We start from the raw sequence: 23,931 nt of genomic DNA on the forward strand, positions 1-23,931 counted from the left end.
GGAGTTTGAGAACACAAACCAAAAACCAAAGATAAACCCCCACATGTCATACAAGGTTATTGTTCCCTCTTTATCATGAGGGCTGACAGTGAATCCAAAATTCTGTGAGTTAATTTCCTTTATGCTGCCAAATGAACGGGCGCAGCAGATTAAATTCCAGAGCATTCCGGTGGACGGAGAATGTGGCCCATGAAATATCTGCTCCTGACTGGAGCCAGCGGGGGTTTGTCGTGGCAAAAAATTCAGCTGAAACAAAAACGTAATGTTTTGCCTGACGGCAGCAAACGTTAAATAACACTGGCAATATTTGCTCTCCTTTAAATACACATCTTGGCTGACTAGACCTCCTGACTGTAGGATCACGGGAATCACAGACTTTCATGGTGGAAAAACGGCTTCTTTTATTACATTTGACACCGCTGCTGTGATTCCTTACAACATAAAACCTTTATCATCTGCATGTACACCCTGCAGCACGGTCCACATTGTCTGTGGTGCTGCCTACACAAGTGTGCCTGTGGTGATGTTTATGGAAATAGAGCATAAAAAGCTGTAGGAAGGGCGCTGGAAGCTTCCCACAAGAGCTCAGCACAATGAAGATGATGAATCGCTCCTCTCCTGCTCCCAAGTGCACGTGTTCAACAATTAATGCATTCACAGATGTGCCGCCTCACAACTGGATTCTGGATGAAAGAACGTTCTGTATCCACAAGACTGGCACTTTAGAGAAAATCGAGCACTCAGACGACGAGCAGGAGAACGAGAGGCTGAGTAAATCTTCTTCACGGCTTTTTATTGTCCAACGACGTCTCAACGTCGAGTCTCAAGTTCACACTGAAGGAAAAAACAACAGCTGGATTTTCAGTCCTTGAAGCTCAAGTGTGGAGATAAACAGACCTGTTCTCTGATGCTAGACGGTAGCGTGCCCCCCCCCGCCCCCCCAGCACAGTTCTTAGATTGGTTTTAGTGTTTCCATCACTCAGTTTAAGACTCTTGATCTGGGAAATGTGTGTTGTGTGCAAACAAGATTCAACGGACGTTTCCCTTACCTACGAGTGAGACAGGCAGGCAGAGAGACAGGCAGGCAGACAGACAGGAAGACAGGCAGACAGGCAGGCAGACAGGCAGGCAGAGAGACAGGCAGACAGACAGGCAGGCAGAGAGACAGGCAGACAGACAGGCAGGCAGACAGGCAGGCAGACAGACAGGCAGGCAGACAGACAGGCAGGCAGGCAGGCAGGCAGGCAGGCAGGCAGACAGACAGACAGGAAGACAGGCAGACAGACAGGCAGACAGGCAGGCAGGCAGAGAGACAGGCAGGCAGGCAGGCAGAGAGACAGGCAGGCAGGCAGGCAGACAGGTAGATAGGCAGGCAGACAGGCAGGCAGGCAGAGAGACAGGCAGGCAGGCAGAGAGACAGGCAGGCAGGCAGGCAGACAGGTAGATAGGCAGGCAGGCAGGCAGACAGACAGACAGGCAGGCAGGCAGGCAGGCAGGCAGACAGACAGGCAGGCAGGCAGGCAGGCAGGCAGGCAGGCAGACAGACAGACAGGCAGGCAGACAGACAGGCAGGCAGACAGGCAGACAGGCAGAGAGACAGGCAGGAAGACAGGCAGGCAGGCAGGCAGGCAGGCAGACAGGCAGGCAGACAGGCAGACAGGCAGAGAGACAGGCAGGAAGACAGGCAGGCAGGCAGACAGGCAGGCAGGTGAGATCCATCAGCATCACATTCAGCCTGGTGACTTGCACCTAAACACACACACACATGCGTGTGTGTGCGTGTGTTCACAGACACACGCACACACACACACACTCCAGGCTGAGCATACTGAGTCTCTCCACTCGTGTTTTGATTCATAACACATCTTTTTTGCAGCGTGAATGAGTGAATATCACGTGATGTCACTGTGACTGTGCACTTTTTGTGTGTGTTCACGCACACACGTGTTTCCAGACAAGTTATAAAAAGTTGTTTCCCCAGCAGAGAAAACTGTCTCCCCAATATGTGAAAAGGTTGTGGGGGGCCACGTTTCCCATTCCACTGCGTCACCTTTTCATTTGGAAACCTGCGACAGTTCCTTCCTCCAGCTGCTCAGCAGGTCCGAGGCTCTGTGGCCCTGAACGCCTCAGAACGCTAAACATTGGTAAAAGGGACACGCAGGGACAGCAGGTGGGCCCGGTTGAGCCCCAAACTCCACATTTAGAGTGGTGCTGATTAATATTGGGCCCCTGGCCCCTGGTGTGCCTGTAAATCTTGGTTATATTAATATTAGCGTCAGGATGAGGCCGTTCCTGATCGGATCAAAGAGCTGACAGCTCCACATTAGCACATGTTGAGCAGATTCCAAGAGAGATCACCACATGTCAATCTATAATATTTTTAATAATGATTTACACATTTATACAAAAATGTTTCATTTCTTTATATGTCGCAAATGTCAGAAGCCTTTTTGAGGCGTATAGGCAGGAAGGTCCAGTTAAGAGTCCTGTTTGCATAGATATATTTCATATTAGTATTATACCGCACACGCACACACACACACACACACACACACACACACACACACACACACACACACACACACACACACACACACACACACACCTTCCCCATCACAATGGTCCTTGAGATTAAAACACGATCTTTCCCTGCAGATTTTCTCAGGTTTCTTCTACTTATTTTCTGTCCCAACCATCCATTTCATGCAAAAATAAATGATATTTAAAGCATGAATCTTAAGAAGCCGAGTGTGGAATAACTCTAAGTGTTATTCCTTCAGATCGGGTCCTCGACCAGAGGCCTGGGGGTCTGAGGGTTCTGCCCAGGATCTCAGCTGTTCCTGGGACTCTTCTGGACAGAGATCTCTGATGTGGTTCCTGGTATCTGCTGGAGCATCTGCTCAGCTTGGGGGGGGGGGGGGCAGTTACTGCCCCTAGTGTCCCCATCACTACTGGGACCACTGTTGCCTTCACACCCCACATTCTCTCCATCTCCTCTTTCAGCCCTTGGAAGTTCTCCAGCTTCTCATGTTCTTTCCATATATAATATAAATTTCCTGATGGCTTAAGTCCTCCCTTTTCTAAGAACGTCCCTTTATATTACTTGACTTCAGAACAACGCAGATACTGAATGTTTTGGTTTGCAAATTGTAGATACATAAAGTGCAATCAGTGTTTGATTAAGCTCCAAAAGTTCATCAAAGCCAAAGAAATGTACATTTATTCCTGATTTGTATGGAGAAGCACGGAAGTCCCAGCTCTGTGTCACCAACACAACATTCCATGACTGGTGGCTCCAGCCACAACCGTCACTGGAATGTCGTCTTCCAGCAGCCGGTTGTAATTCCTCCGCCGCCCTGAAGGGGGAGACGGCGTTTCTGCTCTACTTCTCATCGACCACAGAGATCTGTTCGGGGATCTTCTCCTCCGAATCAGAACGGTCCGACAGCTTGTCCAGGTACTCCAGGTCATAGAAGCGTTCGGCGACACACTGCGCTGTCAGACGGGCCTCCGGGTCGTGGTCCCAACACTCCTCTATGGAGGTGCACACTATCTGGATGCCCTGTGGTGGGAGCCATAGAGCACAGGTCAGCCAACAGTAGACACACACACACACACACACACACACACACACACACACACACACACACACACACACACACACACACACACACACACACACACGACTGATGCAGCCTTTTGAACACATTTCGAACATATTTTATTTCTTGGGAGTGAGTTCTGGACCTCTTGGACCTTTATGTGCTACTTTTGCCCCCCCCTCCCATTATGCCCCCTATAGGCAGCTGGAGCTTTACCTCCAGGCAGGGCAGATGCTGAAAGGTTTCACCTCTGGCAGCCTTTATCAAGCAGGTCCAAGACTAAACTGTCTAAAGTGCTGACTTTAGATGAGCTTTTATTTTCCTGCTGTAATTTGCTTATTGTGTCGATGAAGACAGAATGTTCCTCATCAGCTTAAGTCTTAATCGTTCTTGGATGGACACGTGGAACCTCTTACCGGGTGGTTGCTCCAGCTGTTGGGGACCTCAGGCCTTCCTCTGTCTCTCAGAACACTGTCCTTCATGCTCTCCACACATGGATTTTCCCTCAGATTCCCAAATGGTGGTTCATATTCTTTGACCTCTGCAAATGTAAAAACAAGGGGCTTTTATTTAAAGGGAACATTAAAATCGACGGCCCTGGTGAGAGGAGATTGGACTGCGGCACCTCAGGGTACGAATATCCATGACTCTCAAAGGCGTCGTTGTGCTCCAAATGAAAACTGCAGGTTGCAACTTAAAATAGCACAAACAACTAGAGGCTCCTGTGCTGCCCAAAGCTGGGCTGAGGGGATATTTGCTGAGGAGAAACACGCACGGAATTATTACTATCACATTTTAACCCTCAGCGTCATGCAGCTTAAAGGCTCACACCGACGCAGCTCTGGCTTTGTGTCGGCTCCTTACACAACAAAATCCAGGATGCTTGTCAAAGGCAATTTACCAGTTCAGTTTACTCGAGGCCAAAATTCAAAAGGCGCTGGAGTGAAGGATATAATCTGGAACCCGGCGCTCAGATCTTCCAAATACTGTTTATTTGAGGTGATTCGGTGCGTCCTGGGAGGAACCAACAACTCCCATTGTGAAAACACCAGTTATTTTGGCACAAATCTGTACAAATTCAGTCAGGAAGATAGAATATCATACACACCAGTAAGCTATCAAACGTGTCTAATCACCTTAGCTCACTAATCACCACAGTTTCTTTCTTTCTTTGGTATCATAATTGGAAATACCTTAGCAGGATCCAACCAGGTGAGTAAAAGTGGAACAGCAACGATTCAGCCACCATAACTACAAATCAGTAATTCAGTTCTGTCCTGCTACGTAAATGCTAATAAACCTTTTAGAGTGAACTCCTTTTTACTGGTGACGAACACCTTCTGAAGAGGCACGCTGCCGCTCCTGCAGCTCTCACCTCACACAACATGACAACAACGTGACTCGACACCTGGTTGCACAACAATTGCATGATTAAACGGAGGAAGGAGAAAGCTAGGAGAGGCGCTAAAGCTAACACTCACACTGTCCATGGAAAACACAGCAGACGATGACGCTTCAGCAGCTGTTTAGTCATGGAGCTGTGTTTACCCACTAAAGGCTGTTGTTACTGAGGCGGAACCTGCTGCACCACTAATCACTGCTGTCTCCTCACTGCAGACACAAACCTGAAGCCAGATCCACCTTCCCCTCAGCGCGACAGGCGTCTGGGAGGCAGCAAGAACGGCTTCAGATGGGGAAACTTCCTCTTTTTGCAAGCGCAGTTCCTCCTGTTTGCTGTTAAAACCACAGCGGTTGCCTGCACATGTCAGACCGATTGTGACGAAAGTCCTTCACGTCTAATGGAACAAGACCTGCAGAGCAAAGACGCTTGAAACCGGCAGCCCGACACTCAAACCAGCGCCACTGCTACCGCTAAAGCTTGGGAGCCTTCTCCGGTGCTCACAGACCTTCACCCAATCTCCGAACAAGTGGGTTCGGCACCGCACAGCTGCACACTGACAAGATTCCTGGTGAAAAGATGGCAGAAGCTTTCCCCGTCTCCCCCACACAAGCCCACCTGTGGGGGAAGTGTTCTGGTTCTGAAACAGATTTCACCATTTCATCATTTTTCGGGTTCCCGGAGAAGCAGCATTGATCACCGTTGATAGATGAGCTGACAGTGTCTGGTCCACTCTGATCGTCTGACACATTTCATGGTTGACAAACCCCCCCTCAAACAGGAAACGCATGATTTGTTCCCCTTTTGAATCAAATCCACACACACACACACACACACACACACACACACACACACACACACACACACACACACACACACACACACACGAGGGTCTGACATCTGCTTAACAGCTGGGTAACCTCTGGTCACCAGTCCGGCCTAGTCTCCCTCCAGGGACTGAAAGCCCTCCAACATCTCTGCCTCCATTCAGCTCCACACCACCATGATCCCCCTAGGGAGCCCCCCCTAGGGAGCCTCCCCTAGGGAGCCCCCCCTAGGGAGCCCCACCCGTCGGAGCAACGCCCTTATTTGCTTCCCAAGCCCTAAATCGGGACCTTTTAAATTACACAGGAGGAACATTTTTGGGGAGTGCGGCAGAGATAAAGAGACCCGAGAGCTGGATCCACTTCTGTCTAGGTCCAGTCCCGAGTCTGTTCGCCTGTTCACCTGTCTTTATACAGGTGAAATACAGGTGGAACCACAGCGATGGCTCGTGGGCGCCTGTTGACAGATGGCTGTGTTCTCCTCTCCAGGCAGATCTCAGATCAGATCACTGCCTCCGGAACTGTGATGGAGCAGCTCTGTGCCTGCTGTGGCGCCGTATTGATCACACATCTGTCTTCCTCACACACACACACACACACACGCACACGCACACGCACACGAGAGCCACAGGCAGAAATGGGGGGGGCTTTATTTCAGCCGTTAAAAGGACGCCCAGAGAGGTGCTGCTGAGAACATCTGCCCCAAGAGCCTGTGGCCTCATCAGAACCTCACTGACCACCGTGAAGGCCGTTAAGGTGCCGTCTGCAAACGCTCCCTTGATCAATAGCAGATTCCTGTTCACACATTAGCTGAGAGGCTTTTGGGGGGGTCCAGATAAGGTGGTGCTGTCCCAGCGTAGCCGTCTCAGTGAAACAGCACAGACGGCTCGGTGGATAAAGCAGCACAGCTCTGCACTTCCGGACACATGCAAACGAAAAGAACTCTGGTCCAGATGTGTTTTCGGAGCGGTTGGAAAGGTGTCCCAGCTAATTTCATCACTCATGTGAACAACAAGCGCAGTATTCCACCCCCTCTGGGAATATGCGCCGCCATCCGACAGACAGAAAGGAATCGGTTTACAACAGAAGCTCACGGACTCGTTTCCGAACTGGACCTGAACTTCTCTCACCCTCCCCAAACAGGAGTCGGCCTGACGTTAAAATTAGCCCGACCCATTTAGTTGTTTATGTGTGAAAAGTTAAAACACAAAAGAAAACCAAGCTCCCCACAGAAATTAGAGGAAGAATGTGGCCTCTCAAGTCTCCGAAGAGGAAACGGGGAGCCAGGATTCATTTATGTCGTCTCTCCCAATATGTATCTTTTCTGGTCCCCTCTCAGGAAACGCTCAGAAGCTCCACGCACACACACACGTCCATCTCAGCCTGAGAACAGAGCACTCAACCGTCTGCTGCTTGCAAAACAGGAAATAGACTTTTATTTTTAAAGAGCGGACCAGCAGGGCACTCTCTGCTGCTGGGAAGGTCAGCTGTGTTTTCCTCTGAATGGCAGCAGAACTGTGGAATAACCCCTCCGCCACTCACACTCCCACCCCAGGAGGGTGGAGGGGGGACAGGAAGATGATAAAAGTGGCAGCATTCAAGCTCAAACCCAGCTTTCAACCAGTCCTGCCACACAATGGACTCAAAATCGACCCTAAAGGGAAGTGAAATCCACCGCCCGAGTGTGGACGCGGCAGGGTTGAGAGCCGAGCCCCTCGGAGAGTCAACCCACGTTGACCTGGGATCCCCGGTTTCCTCGTGAACGCCGTTGTCTGCCCGCCGGGACAGAAAACCCGGCTCCATTCCGGAGCTCGTGGGACTGGGTTGGTGCCTCTATTGTGAGTTAAGGCCAGGAGCAGTGTTTAAAGATACACTGGTCACTACGTGATGGTGCTGTTAGAAGCTGAACCAGAGCGTTGCCGTGTGTTCATCTGAAATCTCCGATGGCTCGGGCAGAGTTGACGCCACACCCAACAAAGGAATTAGGGAAAGAGCGTTTCGGGAAAGAGAGCAGCAGATCATCTTCAGGGTGGTGCAGTGGTGCGTGAACGCCGGCATCTTACCTCCAATTGCGTTACACCTGGAGGTGAGCTCCCACAGTACGAGCGCCATGGAGTACACGTCGGCCTGTTTGAAGGACTCAATGTTTTCCAGATTGATTCTGGACTCCAACACTTCTGGGGCCATGTACCTGGCTGTTCCCACCTGAGACAACACGGAGATCGCCATCGGATTAGAACCAAAACGCCGCTTCAGTTCCTCTGATTAGACCTGTTGTGTTTCATTAGACTCGGTACGCTGCTCAGTAAGCTGCCAACTCGCTGCTAACTCGCTGCTAACTCGCTGCCAACTCGCTGCTAACTCGCTGCTAACTCGCTGCCAACTCGCTGCTAACTCGCTGCCAACTCGCTGCCAACTCGCTGCTAACTCGCTGCTAACTCGCTGCTAACTCGCTGCTGATCTGACGCACAGTTACGGGAAGGAACATTTGACGGATGACATCATCGGAAAAACAAAGATTGCTGTGATTTCAACCACATCTTTGTTCTTTTTCCAGTTCCCAGCCTGGAAAAACGATGCGTTCTGTGAATTTGTGACATTTCAGCGGCGTGGAGGTCGTGCACGTGCTAAGCTGAGCGCTTTTCATCATGAGCCACTAAAATGAGAGTTTGACGTGACTCCGCTCTGTTGCATCAGCATGATGAGGTCATTAAGACTCCGTCCGATCCGTTTGTTTTCCGCATCACAAGAGGAACGTTGCAACAGTCACGCGCTATTTTTAGCAGCACTGGTCAGCTCAGGCTACAGGTGTTGCTCAGAATAGTTGCAGTTGTTGCTAGGGTTGCTAACCCTAACCCTAGCGTCTTTACCTGTCCACTGTTGGCCAGCTCGTCCACCGACAGGTTGTTCTCCAGGCGCAGCGCCAGCCCGAAATCACACAGGCAGCAGGTCAGGTCGTTCTTCACCAGGATGTTGGAGCTCTTGATGTCCCTGTGTGCCACGGGCACTTTGTAGCGCCGGCAGGCGGTGCGGTCGCTGTGGAGGTGCGCCACCCCGCAGGCCAAGGAGCCCCCCAGCGTCCACAGGTCATGCCAGTTGATCACATGGTGAATCAGGTACTCCTGCAGGTTCCCTGCTGGGTGGTAGGCCGTGATCAGCCAGTACTGTCTTTGCACCTTCCGTTCCTCCGCCGTCAGGAAGTGGAGCACGTTGTCGTGTCTCAGATCTGCGTCGGAGAAGATTTCCTTCTCGGTCTTCCAGGAGGCATACTCCTCGTACGGGAAGATCTTGATGGCCACCGTCTCGAAGCCCTGCTCCCCGCTGACCGAAGAGCCCTGCTTGAGCTTGGCTCTGTAAACCTCTGCAAAGCGTCCTTTCCCGACCTGAACGTCCAGCTCGATGGGCAGCAACTCCGTGTTGTGGTTAAGGTTGTTAGCGTGCGTGGAGCTACTGTCGGAACCTTCGTCGTCCATCATGATGGCTCGGTTATCGCTGAAGTCCAGGGGAGGACCTTTCTTACGCCGGGAGCTGGCTTTCCTCTGGCGGTAGACTCGGTACCAGTAGAAGGAGGCGATGACGACAACGGCCATGACCAAGAGAGGCACCAGGCTCACTAAGACGACCGCCACCACCGGAGAGTCCGTGGCTAAAGGGACAAAAGAGAGTTAAAGTCTTTAGCTGGGACGAAAATCAAATTTAGACATGAATCAATTAGAATGTCTGAAGCAAAGACAAGAATCTAAAAGAGGTCAGTTTCATTTAGCAGGCCTGTGGATTTATTTTACATCTACTATGTAGTTCCAAAGAACACAGAGATCAAAGCTTCTTTGGGGGCTTTGATAGCCGTGTGTGACACTGTTTAGCTTCCAGAGAAGGAAAACAAGTCAGGAGTGAAATGTGGGTTAGCTAACACATTAGCCCTGTATCATTTAGTAGTGTTAACTTGGTCTTTGGTAACTTTTATTTTTCCTCTTTCTCTCATGTCTTCTTCACGGCTTCATCCCTTTCGGGGTCATGGGGAGGCAGCCCCCCCCCCCCCCCCGGATGAGTTGCTCGTTCATCTCAGAGCCCTATGTGAGCAGTTGTGGGTTCGGTGCCTTGCTCAAGGGTAGCTTGGCAGTGCTCTGAAGGGGTTCTGGTACCTCCCCCTACTACCAGAACACCTTCCACCAAACCCAGAACCCAAACATCAAGTTAGCATCGGGCCCACCGCCCCTCCGCCAGCCTAATTAGGCCTCTTCAAAAAGATGCTTTTATTTTTGAACCTGCGGCCGTTTGGCCAAACAGTGAAAATCAAACTGTTGTTGCATATATAAGAAAAACATGAACAACGTTTTAAAAAGGCATTTTCCCGGAGACACACGGAACCCCAGCCCCCAGTGGGGACTCAAGAACAGCTATGATTTGAATTCTTCCTCCAGATTCGATGAGTAACTGTTGCATTCTGACACAGACGTGTAGGAATGAGTGGACGTGAGGAGCGACGAGGCCTGAGGACGAGCGTCTGTCTGCACTCTCCAGTCCTGTTAAAACAGGAAACCACATGTCTGAAAACCTCAACATGGCCTCTGCACGTTTTTTGTGTTGCTTTCATAAAGTCAGGAGTGTTTCTGACAACAGCTGCCCCGTTCTGGAGCTCCCCTCGCTTTCACCCAAATCCTCACTTCACATTTGGAAGAGTCTGGTCTCCTTCGGAGCGCACGATTGTGGCGAAACAGCGTCTGATTTATGGATATTGCTCACAACACCTCTCGTCTCCTGTCGGTCCCTGAGAACTTCCCCCGCGTGCGTGGACCTTCTCAGGAGGAGGGGAATGTCTTTCCATTACGCGGTTTGTACAGATGCTTTCAATTTGGCCCCGTGTGGGGAGCCAGGCCTCGGAAATGTACCTCGCTGTTATTTCTGCCTGGATGCAGTCGTCCCAAAACATCTGACTCCAGGGCCCGTGTTGAAACCACCGCACACATGACTCCGCTTCAGCAAACATGTGCTAATGGTGTCTGGACGGCCGCCCAGCGCACATGTGTTAGCGTCCCTGGCTGATAGCTAACATGACAAACTGCTGCGGTATCGTCAGGCTGACTATGTTATGTCTCATCGCGTATATTTAACATTTGTTCTACACACAGAAAACTACCACTTGGTTGTATTTCTCTCCTCCAGGTCCTGCTCAGCCAAACAAACTGGCCTCCAGCACCCCCCCCCCCCCCCCCCAGACGCACAGTAAGATTATTGACTCCAGCTCCTGTGGAGGAAGAGGAAGTCCACGTCTGGACTTATTTGATTTCTCCATCACACTCTTTCTGCTCTCTTGCAAAACACGGAAACCATCCGTCTCTTGCGTAACGGAGCGGATTCAGACGAGGGATGTGTGTATACACATAGGCATTCATGCAAACGTGCACAACCCCTGATGGAAGAGTCAAAGATGGAACCTCAACCCTCAAAATGTCTCGTTTCTCATTGCAGGAATACAGAACAATGTGTGTCCATCTACTCTCACACGTGCTATCAGCGCACATCTATGGGATGGATGTAGCATCTTCAAGCTAACAGACGTTCATTGAGGCCAACCACATACCTCAGGTGGCGCCGGTGACAGATGCAGCACCTGCTGGTACGAGCAGGTGCGTCACACGTGGGATCAGAGTGGGTGAAGGTGTGAAGGTGTGAAGGTGCTGCACTTACTGGGGTTGAAGAATGTGTGTTCGTTGCACTCGTCCACTGAGCAGGAGCAGATGAAGAACTGCGAGCCCCTTCCCTTGATTTCTTTCATTTGGCACTTGCTGTTGTTGTAGTCATCCAGCAGCACTCCGTGCAGCGCTTGAGCAGGGTTGTGGCACACGGTGTCAAAGGTCACGTTGGCGTCCGTCTTCCTCCTCGGGTAGCGAGAAAAGAAGCAGCAAAGGATGAAACGGCGGGAAGTGAGCCTCTGCTCGCTGCGTTTCTGGCCACCAAAGGCTTTTTGCTCGCATCTAGAGGATTATCCTGTTGCCAGACAATGAGGCGGAGCTGTTTTCTAAAGTGGCACATTTGTCTGTCTGTTGGTGACAGCGGTAGAGGCGCCACAACGCTCCGGACCTGCGCGTCTTCCTGTTCACCTGCGGCCTCCCCGCGGAGGAGCGCAGCCACAAACTACTGAGACTGTTCCTGCTGACCTCGGCTCAGACGTGCCAGCGTAGCTAATGCCAACGCTAAAACTGCGCCGTCTCACACAGACGCTCACGTCGTCCTCGCCCACTCGCGCTCCTCTCGGATCGGACGCTCGCCGTGAGGCGTTTCTGTGCTTCCCAGTTAATCCTGTTAGCTGTCAAAGCGCTGACTGACGGCGCTTCAAAGGCAGCTGGGAGAGAGATGACGCCTCGTTTCTCTACATTTATGCTTGGACGTCAAAGATGATCTATTTCCTTTCCTGCCTAAAAAGGACAGACTATTCTATGGTTTAAAGTACCATATAGAGCTACTGCAGTTTTATTATTATAATGTAGATATTTCAAAACTCTGCCTGAGGGTAAAAACCACTAAGTGCAGAGTAATTAGCGGCACGAGTGCACGCGTGACTCCAGGCTTTCCTGCCGTCCACCAGGACATGTCCTGTCCCTGGGTCCACAGTGGGAGTTCTCACCAGATACTGACGCACACGTCCTGCTTGTCCGGGCAGATGGAGGTGATGTCACACTCCACCTTGCAGCTCCTGACGCCCGCGCAGCTGGTGGCGCGCACGTCGCAGAACTTGCACAGCCTCGGCATCTTCATGATGTAAGATTCTAAAAAAGAGCGAGAGACAGAGAGAAAATGGGAAGAATAATGAAGCAGGAGGAGACTCAAAGTGCTCCAAAGGCCGGCGCGAGGCGGCGTGGCGCGAGGCGGCGTGACGTGAGGCGGCGTGGCGTGAGGCGTGGGTGTGACGGTCGCCACCCCACTGCCAGCCAAGAACACAGTGGATGCACCTTCAGCTGAGACGACACCGCGTTTACGAAGGTGTTTTTCCAAATATGAGGTGACGTCTCAGCGTCTGTGTACAGTGAAACTGCCCCCCCCAACACACACACACACACACACACACACACACACACACACACACACACACACACACACTCCTGTGCTTCTGACGCTCTGAAATCAGACACAGCAATGATTTCGCTGCTCTTCTGTGATTTTCCCTCTTCTTAAAATGGAAAGAAATCATCCACCAGATCCGAGTCACACATGGAAACAGGATTTCAGGGTTGGAAACGACCCTCAATAGAGGATATTCCACATTTCCAGGGATCGGGACTGATGGAAAAAGTGCCACATGAAGAGTTTCTGCAGGACAGGGAGGAGTTAAGTAAACACACACAAGCGAAACTCCCACGAACCAAATCCCACTTCCTGTTTTTAGCATCGAATGCTGCGACCTGAAAGACGAACCACCATTAACGGTGCAACAGTGTCTGAAGGATGTGACGGTAAAAACCACATGTGAACGCGACTTCATGCGAACTGGGGGTGCACCTGTTTCCGACAACGGCCTGGTCTTGGTTCCGCGTTAGATGCTAGCAGGCTGCCAAACGGGGCTCTGGCATGGTCACGTGACCTCAAAACATGTCGAAATGGAAGGTGAAAGCCGCATGTGTGCGCGTGCGCGCCTGCGTGCGTCTCATCGGCCACAGAAGGCCTCCTGTGTTATTTCATCTAATCCGCTGGGTGGGGTCAAACCTGCGGCCGGCAGCGGCAAAAATACTGTAGAAGCTGCAGCAGGAAGAAGCGGCGCTGGACGTTCCTGCCACCCCGACCCTGCTGCCGCTCCGCCGCCCTCAGAGCCAGATGTTGTTTTCTTTCCTCGTCTCGTGTGACCCCGAAATATAAATAAGCAGAGTGTTACGCTGGTTCTGTAGACTAAACTATAGGAGGGAGCAGGTTAAAGTGCTGCCTGCTGCAGTTTTAGGTGGCTCATCACTGGGGGGGCGGGGGGGGGGGGGGGGGGCCGTGCCCGGTGGTGGGAAGACAGTTGTGCAGAAATAATTATATCATTAGAGCAACTCCTCTGAAAGAGCATGTCATTTAAAGCCAGGGGTGGGGTATTTGGAGATGAATAGTAGTAATTGTCACCCAGGGCTACGGATAATTGCAGAGAGCGAGAGGATTAGAAGCCGCCAGATTTGCTCGGTGCCTCTGGGACTGAGGCTTAAGTCAGATGAAAGTAAAACACCCTTTCATTTGTTAGCTCTGCAAATACACATCGAGGATGGAGATAAGTCGTCTGAGACCAGGGTTTCAGCCCCAAATTAACCGTTTAATGATCACTTTTGCCCAGCTAGCATGCTTGTTTGGGTGTGCCTGCTAACGAAGACATGAATATCTCTGGATGTAGAGACGCTACGCTCCCACGTGATGGTGAAGCACCTCCGTCGTGGTGAAACCATCTGAACGCAGAGACGGTGTCGAGGACCCGGCTGCCTGTCTGTGGTCCTGCTGAGCAGACATCAGGTGGGCGGCCAGCGCTTCTTCTTCCCGTCTTCCTTTTACGTGTGTATTTGTAGCAATCGTGGCAGTGAGACAACAACCGTGGGGTTAGAACACCACTGGAATCAACCCTGTTTCACTGCTGTCACCGATTGAGCTGCTTAACAAACGTGTCTGGACCAGCGAGCCCGGCTCGGAACGCTTGTACACCCTCCTGATCTGCATTTAAGGGTTAAGAACCGGTGACCAGGCATGGACAGATAAAGTCCGTGTCCCTGTTGGATGGGATCAGAAGCAGAACTGTTTGGTTCTGCAGCGTCTCAGCGCCACAGATCCAACTGTTAAGCTCTCATTTCACCTCACATGCTGACGCACCACTAACCAACCTGGATGACTACAGACTTGTTGATATAGTTGTTGCTCAATTATTAAACAAGGTGACAGTTTTATGAAGGTTATTGGTTCTACTGGGAAACGTGGACGGGCCAAATAATGCCCCTTAACTGTGACCTCGTTTAATAAAGACAATATACCCTTAATATGGAGCCTTTATGTAAGATGACCCATTGCCAAATGTTTACATAGTTTTACGTAGTTCCGTTTCCTGTAAAACTTAACATTTAAAGAAAATCGCACTGTGACTGAGCAGGTGAACTTTAACACAAAGTGCTTCCTGGAAACTTTTCCCCAGGAAATAAAAGTGTTAAATCGGGCCACGCGTGTCGCCTCGGCTCGGTGTCGGCTCGGTGTCGGTTCGGTGTCGGTTCGGTGTCGGCTCGGTGTCGGTTCGGTGTCGGCTCGGTGTCGGTTCGGTGTCGGCTCGGACTCACCCGCCTCCCGCAGCAGGACGGAGCCGCAGAGGATCGTCCCGCACCAAAAAACGGCCACGCCGAGTAGCTCCATGTGGAAACGCGCCTCCTTTTCTCATGAATTGGGCCAAGCAGCGCTGACATCGGGGTTAAGATCCTGATTGGACTCAGTGGTTCTGCCGAACCGCCGCCTCTGTGCGGGAGAAGCTGCGGAGCAAAGGCAGCAGGCGGCGGCAGCTTTGCCCTATATGCACTTTTCATCAAACAGGAAATCTTCAGAGGGGTTGGACTCGTTCTTCCTCCTCCTCAGAGGAGCTCTCTACAGTAACGTCTGAACCCTGTCATTAAGGGGCTGGAACCCAGCTCTGAAATGACAGGCTCACAAATAGCAGCACCTAAAGGAAGCCAGTAGATCACAGAATAACAGGATCTGCCAGATCTCCTCGCTTTGCTCCTTTTTAACTCTCTAAATTTGTGGATCCAAGAGTTTCAGAGCGTCTGTGACCAGCTTCTGTCGTTATTATCAGGAGTTATTAAACCATCCTGATCACAGACATATTTATTACAGCTAAGAAGATTCTTGAATTTCTGGACAGCTTAATCCCTTTTGGGGTCGGGGGAGGGTCCTGGACCGGGACTTGATCCAAGAACCCTCCGTTCACCTACAGCGAGCTACCCCCGGCCCAGCTCTCTCCACCCTCCCAGAGGCTGGGTCCCGGGATGTTTGCCCCCCTCCCCATTCCCTTATTGCCCTGTTTCCATGTAGTCACTAAACGTCTCCATGCTCCTCTGGACTCCGTCCAGGTCTCGCTCCATCAACGGTGACGTCAGGGGTGGGGAACGCGGCTCCGCCGGCGGCCGTAAACCAGGCGAACGTGGCCCACGGAGGTTTGAGGAGCCGTGTTGTGGCTGCGCATACTTCCAGCATGATGTCAGGTTTCAGGGCTGACCCCGTGACCCTGGGTCTTATATCTCTCCACACAGGATGTTTCCTCCTATACACCCTCAAACACCCCTCCCAGCTCCAGGACCGGCCCCAGAACCATCTGATTTCCCCATTTTCATCTGGAACGTGCTCATGAGCTCGAGCGAAGCGCTTCTATTTCCTGCTCCGTGGAACTTCCTCCCTGCTGCTCGACAATCGTTCAGCCAAGCAGCCAAACGTGTCCCGACAAGAACGGAGGATTTCTTTTCATGGCAACATTTTCATATTAGCTTGAATTAGCCAGAGCGCTACAATGTACAGTAATTTGGTTAATTAAGCTAATTTACTGATGAGCCTTGGTGAAATATGTGACATTCTCGTGTAAATGCCTCCGATTCCTGCCCCCCCCCCCCCGATTTGGCTCCACAAGCCTTTTGGGCACTTTTCAGGTTATGTTGACCTCAGAATGAAAAGGACTCAATTGTCTGGTTCCGGTCTCGGAGGAGGGCTCCCAGTCAGGATTGGACCGGCACCGGTCTACATGGAGGCGAGCTGACTTTACCGGCTCACTTTTAGCCCCTCGGGGGGGCGTGATCACGGTCACCCCTGGGCGTCTGTGGTTTCCAGGCAGCCGTTCAGCACTGTGAGATGGAGGCCAAGCCACAAGGTGGAGACCCGACAGCGCTGAGCCCAGAATGGCCGGTGCTCCGTGGCCCCACCGCACGTGGCCTCCGGAGGGTGAAGACATCCTGTTTGCAGACCACAACACCCAAACAAAGCTGGACCAGATCTGCTGCACCTCCACAGGAAGCACCCACTGGGCGCCCGCAAAAATATATTTAAACGCCTTTTTTTTTTTTTAGTATTTTACCATTTGTTACTTTTAGCTTTTCCTTGCACACGTTTCTCCCGTTAAAGGAAAACGTCTAAAATTATGATGGCCTCAGAGTGTCGTTTATGGAAAAGGCTCTAACGCAACTGGTCTGCAAACTGGAATCTGGGGCGATGATGTTTATGTCCAAACCACAGAGACACTCAACTTAGTTGAGTTCATCTGGATCAAGCAGGATTTTATGAGTGTTCAGTAAAGTCCCCGGGGGCGAGGAGTCACATATCATGGAGTCCTGCGAGAAAACACTCATTTATGATTATTTGGAAGGAAGAAAACGCTTCTTCTTCTTAGCTGCTGTTTCCTTTGCAGGGTCGACTGGAGAGAAAAATGCTTTTATTGCTCCTTAAAATCCGTACATGACAGAATCTGTGACCTTTGTTCCACACGTTCTCTGATCCAATCCCACATTTAACAGCCTCATCACTTCACACTGTTTCTGCAGATGCCAAAAGAGATGCAACAGAACCACGTCAGGAGCGCCCAAGTTTCCTCTGAATCGTGAGTCAGAACATCTGACGTCACGCTCGTCGCCGCTGACACGGCTCACTGTTGATCGGGAATTCTCCAGCTTCCAGGAATTCTCCAGCTCCAAGGACCATGTGGAGGGCCTGGTTATCTACTAAGATGGCGGCTGTGAAAGGGCTCAGTTCCTGGGAAACATGTCCGCAGGAGCCGCTGAAGACATCTGGAAATGGACACGCCGTGTTTGGCAGCCAGACAGGAAAAGTTCCCCGATCCGGCTGGGAATGTCACCGTTTTAGGAGAGCTCACTGTGGCGCGTCTGCTGCCTGAACCTTCCCTTCAGGAAGGCACCTTCCTGCTGTACACCTGTGCTGGAGTTCTGCTGTCTCCATAGCAACGTATCGAGTGCTTTTTGGACTAAATCTTCCACGACACCAATAAGAGGCCTTTGTGTGCTGTGGGAATCTGTGGTGTTTGTGATTGTGTCTGAAGCTGGAGGCGCCTCTCGGCCGTGTCAGTGGTGCCGCGGGATTGGGCCTCAGCAGCGTCACATGACCAGAAGCGTTGATAGATTTAGGTACGTTTTCTGTGGCACGTGACCCCTCTCCGTCATGTGACTAAGAAAAGCCACTTCCTTATTTAGACACTAGCAGAAAAATCCCACTCATGTGAGCACTTGTTTTTTTCATGTGTATTTTTCATGTGCAAATCCATTAAAAGGGTGAAACACACCGACGAAGCAGGAATTCTGTCTCTAAACTAAAGTGCCAGTAATGATAAGAATCACCAAGATGCTAATTCATCAGGTAATGAGGATCAGGCCAGATTTTCCAAGGTCTCAACGCATTACCAACAGGCTCTGTGGTGCCTTTGCTGCATTTTCATGGAGTCATGCTAGCATATCTAGCATGGATGCTAATCTGACAATGGATGTAACCTTTCAAGCCCACCTGCTTCTGAAGATGAGCAACGTCTCATCTCGACTTAAAACCCCCCAAACGCTGACTCAGCAGCTCTGAGAAATGTCGATCGGCAGAGGGTTACAGCAGTATCAGACAGAATGTTCGATTTTCCCCGTCACACTGCACAGACAAGCAGCAAAAGATGCCTGCAGCAAGTCTTAAGGAGTTATTTATACATGTGTACATCATCAAATATATGCACTTTACTCTGTGTGTCTATATTATATGTGTGAACAGAATGCAATGGACAATGGAAGAAAAGAAAGGCAAGAGTTTGAAGAGGAGAAAAAGCGAGTGTAACTGATGACATCATGTCTGCGGCCATCAGCAGCGTTAGCGCCTTTAATGCTTCAGGCTGAAAAACAGCTCCAAAACTCTAAAATACTGGATTTACTTCACACAACAGGAAAAAGCCCCTGAGCGTGTTGCATCAGGGTTTGTAGCCCACCGAACACACACTCCGAACACACACTCCTGTCTGAGACAGCACAGTTCCACGCCCACTTTCTCCGTTCACACACTCAGATTTGCTCCGATCCGGCTCGAGCAGAATTCCGAAGGTGGAACAAAGATGGCAGAGAAGCAGACGCACGTTCATGCATCATGAATCGAGGCTCAGATTGATCCCGACGCGTCTGTGTGACCTGAACCTCACAGGTGCACAGGTGGATCAGCTCTGTGCACCTCTGTGCACGGCAGCTCTGACCTGCTATTGTTCCAACCTTTGCCACTTCCTCCTGCTTCCCTTGGAAACAGAGGAAATCTGAGTCAGTGTGAGAGTTTGTGAACACAACTGTCCCAACATGGCTGCCGATGGTGCAGAACTCCCACGATCCCACACAATCGTTTGGCACGTTTGGTTGGTTCTGACTGGCAAACTGAAGGAAGTTTGGCTTCAGGGCCGCTCGGACGAGGCCTCGCTCCGCTGGCGGCAGGGCCCACACCACCTTTTGTTCTGCTAAATTACTGCGAAACTCTTGAGGAAGGCAGAGTTTATCAGCAATGGTTGGTGTCATGGCCATTGTTCTCTGGTGGAACCTTGAGAGGTGTCCAAAAGTCTGGTTTTAATGAGAATGGGGTGGGGTGGGGGGTGGGGGGGGCTGGACTACTCCCAACTAGAATTGGGGCTGGAGTTCATTTCTGTCTATTCAAACTGTAGTTTAATGTTTATTTTTGCGACATGACCCTCACAGGTGTCACAGGTGAGCTGGGCTGGTGCTGTGACCCCCCCCCCCCCGAGACACCCTCCTCCTCTCCGACCTCACCAACTGTCCCATAACGGAGCACAGAACCAGAACCAGAGATCACACGGAGCAGGAGGCGTCTGAAGGAGCTTACTTAAGGAAATGAGCATTTAACGAGGATGAAGGAGGGTTCATTATCTCTGATTAGGCCCCATCAAAACATTTCAAACTGACACTCTTCTCATTTACATTAGCTTTTAATTTTATGCTTTAAAGTAATAAATTAAAGTCAAGTTAAGCACAAGAGGACGAATACGTTGGTCCTGAGGACATTATTTATGTCTTTAGGTGGAAAAAGTGCTAAATGTGTTACGATGTTTGAGAAAAAGGGTCAATACGACGTTAGAAGGTTGGAAAATTGTCTTTGAACTAAATTAGCTCCTTTTTGCAGCGTTTGAATAAGAAGCTAAACATTAATCTACAAACAGTGAAACGTTGTTTTTTTCCTACTCACTGTGCTCTTTTACTGGGCACAAAACAGAAGCGTTTATTCTTTTTTTCATTATTGTTGGCGATCTGTGTTTGATGTTCTGGACAGATGTGCAGACACCACAGTGGACTCGTGCACCCTGAGATGGCTCTGGGTTAGCTTCTGTCCCACATCATGATCAGCTGCTAAGTGGATTTTGGGTTTTACTCAACAGGCTTCGTCAGGTTTATCTCTAAAGTGCAACAACAGAATGCAAATCCACCAGCGGATCTTGTTGCCTCCTGCTGTGCCGTCAGTTTTTAGGGCTTCAAGACTGAATATTTATTCACCATTTAAATGGAACAAAGCCCTTAAAGACTAATTAGTTTATCCTGAACTCTAGAATTCAGCTTCCTAATTCTGTGACTTGCTGTCCTGTAATTTCACTAAACTTGTGGGGCTTCTGCTCTCTAATTAGTAGCAACAAGGGCCACAAACATCAGGCTGTACACATGAAGCCATCAGTGTCATCAGTGGGATAAATGTTCCACGTCGGAACGTTTGAAGGGCAGCTTCTCGCTGGCCTCAGCAGCCACATGCCGTATTTACAAACGTGCAGATTTCCCCTGATGAGCCCAAAGATTCGGCTCTGTGCTTCCCATGGGAACGGCTGCACAGATCGGGATGAAACAACATTCCAGGCAAACAAGGTTTCAACAGGAAGAAAAAAGGCAATATTCTAAAGTCCCACGAAGAGCACTTTCTACCCAGAGGGCCGCTCAGGAAGTCACATGATCTCCAGAGAGGTTGGCCCACACATCTGGGGCTTAATTGGAGGATATTGAAACATATTCACAAGATACAACCGTCAGCTGATGTGGCATTCATTGGCATGAAAACAATCTGAACTGGTGTTCAGTTTGGTATATTTGTGAGCTCCACACTGTCACACTCTCTTCCTCTGCTGGTTCCTACACCTGTACTAAAGCCCATTAAGGACCAGATGAATTACAGATGAAGCGCTCTAAGCTAGCAGCTAGCAGCAGTATCCTTCGTCTCTGGGAAACAGATGCGTGAGCTAAGTGATGCTAACACGGGCAACACTTCCTCTGCTGCAGCACGATCTCAGTGTTCAGAGCCAGCGGGTGCACGATGGGCGTGCCAGAGCAGGAAGCTGCAGTCATCCTGTGCCACCTTCTGCTCTTGTTCCAGACAGGAAATACCACCGCGACCTGACACCGATAAGGGCGAGCGGCTGGGAATGGTGCTGCACAGTCCTCTGTGCGTATGTGTGAGAGAAGAGTGGAGAAAGCAGGACTGACGGGGATTCCAAATCAAATTACAGAAAGTTAGATGGCTTTGCTTGTTTCCCTGCCAATATTTAGAGGGAACTGGTGGCACCTTTAAGCAGCTTCCATTAGTTCTGCAGCACATTCGGCCTCCTCTGAGCCTCTTGAGGCTACATTTGTCTAGTCTGTACCTCATGATTTTATCAGATGGGGAGACAGTTTTCTGATGCTTTCTGTTACACAAACCTCATCCAGAACACAAAAACATGCTCAAATTCTCTGCTTTAATGTGGGTTTTACCAGATATTTAGAAGCTTCATCTCTAAAGGGGCTGTAAGAAAAAATGAATGAGGTCAACAGATGAAATCCAGATTAATGTGAATGTTTTTAAAATTAAGAAAGTACAACAAAATTAGTGCTAATCTTTGCGAGGAGTCCCAAAAGACACCATCATGCCCGCTCGTCTCTGCCTGACACGTTCCAAATACGGCTGTTTGATTCTTCGCTGTGACAAGTTACACACCGAAGCCTTAAATCCTGAATTCAGAAGAGCCCGTTATTCCGGGTCTGCAAGGTCGAGGCGCTAAACCGTAGGACAACCTTTATGTGTTTGTTCCATCAGCATGTGCAGACATTTAAAGACGACCAGCCAACATGCGCTCGCTTCACTGTCTCGGAGAGAAATATGTCAAATATTTTAAGTTGCAGCTGAAATGTGTCCCCACCACTTCCAGAGTCCAAATGGATTTAATTTAACGCCCCATTCCATAAGCTGTTCCTCCACGGAGGGGCTCATTTTCCCTCACTGGTTTGTAAATTTACCGTGACTGTGAACACGCAGTCCCATTCCCAGCCGCTCGGCAGCCAAGCGGAGCTCTGCAGCGTCACTTTGATCGTGCAAGCTCGCCTCCTTTTAAACAAACTGTGCATGACACAAAGTGAGATGGAACCTCTGTACGTTTCCTCCAAACAGCAGCAGGCAAATGACAAGCCAATCAGAGCCGTGGTCTGCAGGAGCCGCCCTGGCCTTTATGTGCTAATGAGGCTCAGAAGAGGCTGCTGATGGAAGATCAGGAATTCTCCTCGGCTCTGATTTACACATGTCGAGTCTCGAGGCCGTCTGACTTTGCAGCTTCCAGATCCATGATTTTTTCATTCAGACAAAGACATCAATGTCACAATCACTCATCAGCTGTAATGAAGCTCCTTCTGGCTGCTGGAGACGACAAGCTCGCCAGATCCCGGCGTGCTCATCCAAACACAGCGGCTGCCAGCTTTCACGCTTGGAGGAATTTCCTCAGCGAGCTCTTCCAGTACCTCTCAAGACACTCGGTGATTTAGATATTCAAGGGAACTGGTGACTCGTCTGTGGATTCATCATTTTAATGAGAATTTCATCATCGCGTTTGGTCTTCAGGAAGATAGTCTAGACAGAATCCACATTTGATTCTCAAAAAAAGGGGAAACCGCGGCTGTCGTTGATTAATAGCTATCGAGAAGTCCCCAAAACTTACCGAATTCTTCTCCAGCAGAGTTAGAAAAGAGCTTTTCCCTCCAGGTTCGTGCATCTTCTCACATGTGTAAACATGAAGCCCAGCAGCCGGAGAGTCCGGTACGCTGAGCGAGAGGGTTTCAGCTGCTGGGGGCCACAGTGGCGACTGTGTCTGCCATGAGTCGGCCTTTGTTACGGCTGGAAACAAAGCTGCTCTTCTTGAGGCAGAACCATCAGCAGCCTCGAGGAGCTGCCCTCGGTTAGCGTTCGATGGAGGATGCAGAATGTTGTGAGGCTGAAGAGGCAACAACTGAGGCAGCGGTCCGGTGTGGTCCATGTGGGGCTATCGGATGTGTTCAGTAACAGGCATCTTCTCCACAGCAGCCCATTTTCATGCACACGCAGGCCCCGTTTAAAGTCTGCAGAGGAAAGAGGCCCACAGCCTCCATTTCCACACAATCATCCTCATTAAAACGCAGCGCCGTTATGGCCCAACTCGCACCTCAACTTGCTGCCTAAGCGCTTTGTCTCCAGCGCAGCTGCTAGGCGAGCTGAATTTTCTTTCTGGGTAATTTCAGGCCGTCGTTAAAGGCGCAGGAGGTTACGAGGTTGAGCGTCTCCAGATTGTTACGAGAGGAAGAGAAAATGTGTTTGTGCGCTGCTCCATCTGAACTCTGTCTCCATTATGTGACCACTGGCGAGACAACAATGATAGTGGAGGCTGCGCGCTGCAGCGAGGCTCCATTGTCCTCACAGGAAAAACACCGCTGCTCCTGCTGCCGCTGCCGCTGCCGTCCAGAGGAACCGTGTGGTCACCTGAAATCTGCCACATAATTACAGCTTCCTTTTAATGTCCGCATCCTTCAGCTGGGTCCATTGTGTCTGAGACAATTTGTGGAGTGCTGGAAAAGGAAAGCGGAGCAGCAGAGTTTACACAAGTGTCAATGACTCCAGCCAGAGTCACAGAAACACAGGTGACCCACAGGTGACCCACAGGTGACCCACAGCTTGACCCACAGCGTGACCCACAGCTTGACCCACAGCGTGACCCACAGGTGACCCACAGCGTGACCCACAGGTGACCCACAGCGTGACCCACAGCGTGACCCACAGCGTGACCCACAGCGTGAGGCTGGATTCTTCTAAATCTGGATCATAGCTGTCTGGCCTCTAC

General features: G+C 50.5%; 1 protein-coding gene across 1 annotated transcript; it reads right to left on the bottom strand.

Moving 5' to 3' along the window:
- Positions 1 to 2,364: 2,364 nt before the first annotated feature.
- LOC101061957 (TGF-beta receptor type-2) lies at positions 2,365 to 15,420 on the bottom strand. The gene is made up of 7 exons (XM_003969274.3): positions 15,104 to 15,420; positions 12,451 to 12,592; positions 11,514 to 11,704; positions 8,696 to 9,471; positions 7,889 to 8,030; positions 4,019 to 4,143; positions 2,365 to 3,562 (listed from the first exon to the last, which is right to left on the bottom strand). The coding sequence occupies exons 1-7, from the start codon at positions 15,174 to 15,176 to the stop codon at positions 3,383 to 3,385; spliced, it is 1,629 nt and encodes a 542-aa protein (XP_003969323.2). The 5' UTR covers positions 15,177 to 15,420; the 3' UTR covers positions 2,365 to 3,382.
- Positions 15,421 to 23,931: the final 8,511 nt, after the last annotated feature.

The sequence above is a fragment of the Takifugu rubripes genome, chromosome 12, assembly GCF_901000725.2.
Source record: "Takifugu rubripes chromosome 12, fTakRub1.2, whole genome shotgun sequence".
In the NCBI taxonomy this organism is placed as follows: domain Eukaryota; kingdom Metazoa; phylum Chordata; class Actinopteri; order Tetraodontiformes; family Tetraodontidae; genus Takifugu; species Takifugu rubripes.

Excerpts from the sequence above, each read along its gene's own strand:
- LOC101061957 (XM_003969274.3), bottom strand. The coding sequence starts at position 15,176 with ATGGAGCTACTCGGCGTGGCCGTTTTTTGGTGCGGGACGATCCTCTGC. Across the intron at positions 12,593-15,103 it reads CGTCCTGCTGCGGGAGGCGG|AATCTTACATCATGAAGATG; the intron begins GTGAGTCCGAGC and ends GCTCTTTTTTAG. Across the intron at positions 8,031-8,695 it reads AGCTGGCCAACAGTGGACAG|GTGGGAACAGCCAGGTACAT; the intron begins GTAAAGACGCTA and ends GTGTTGTCTCAG.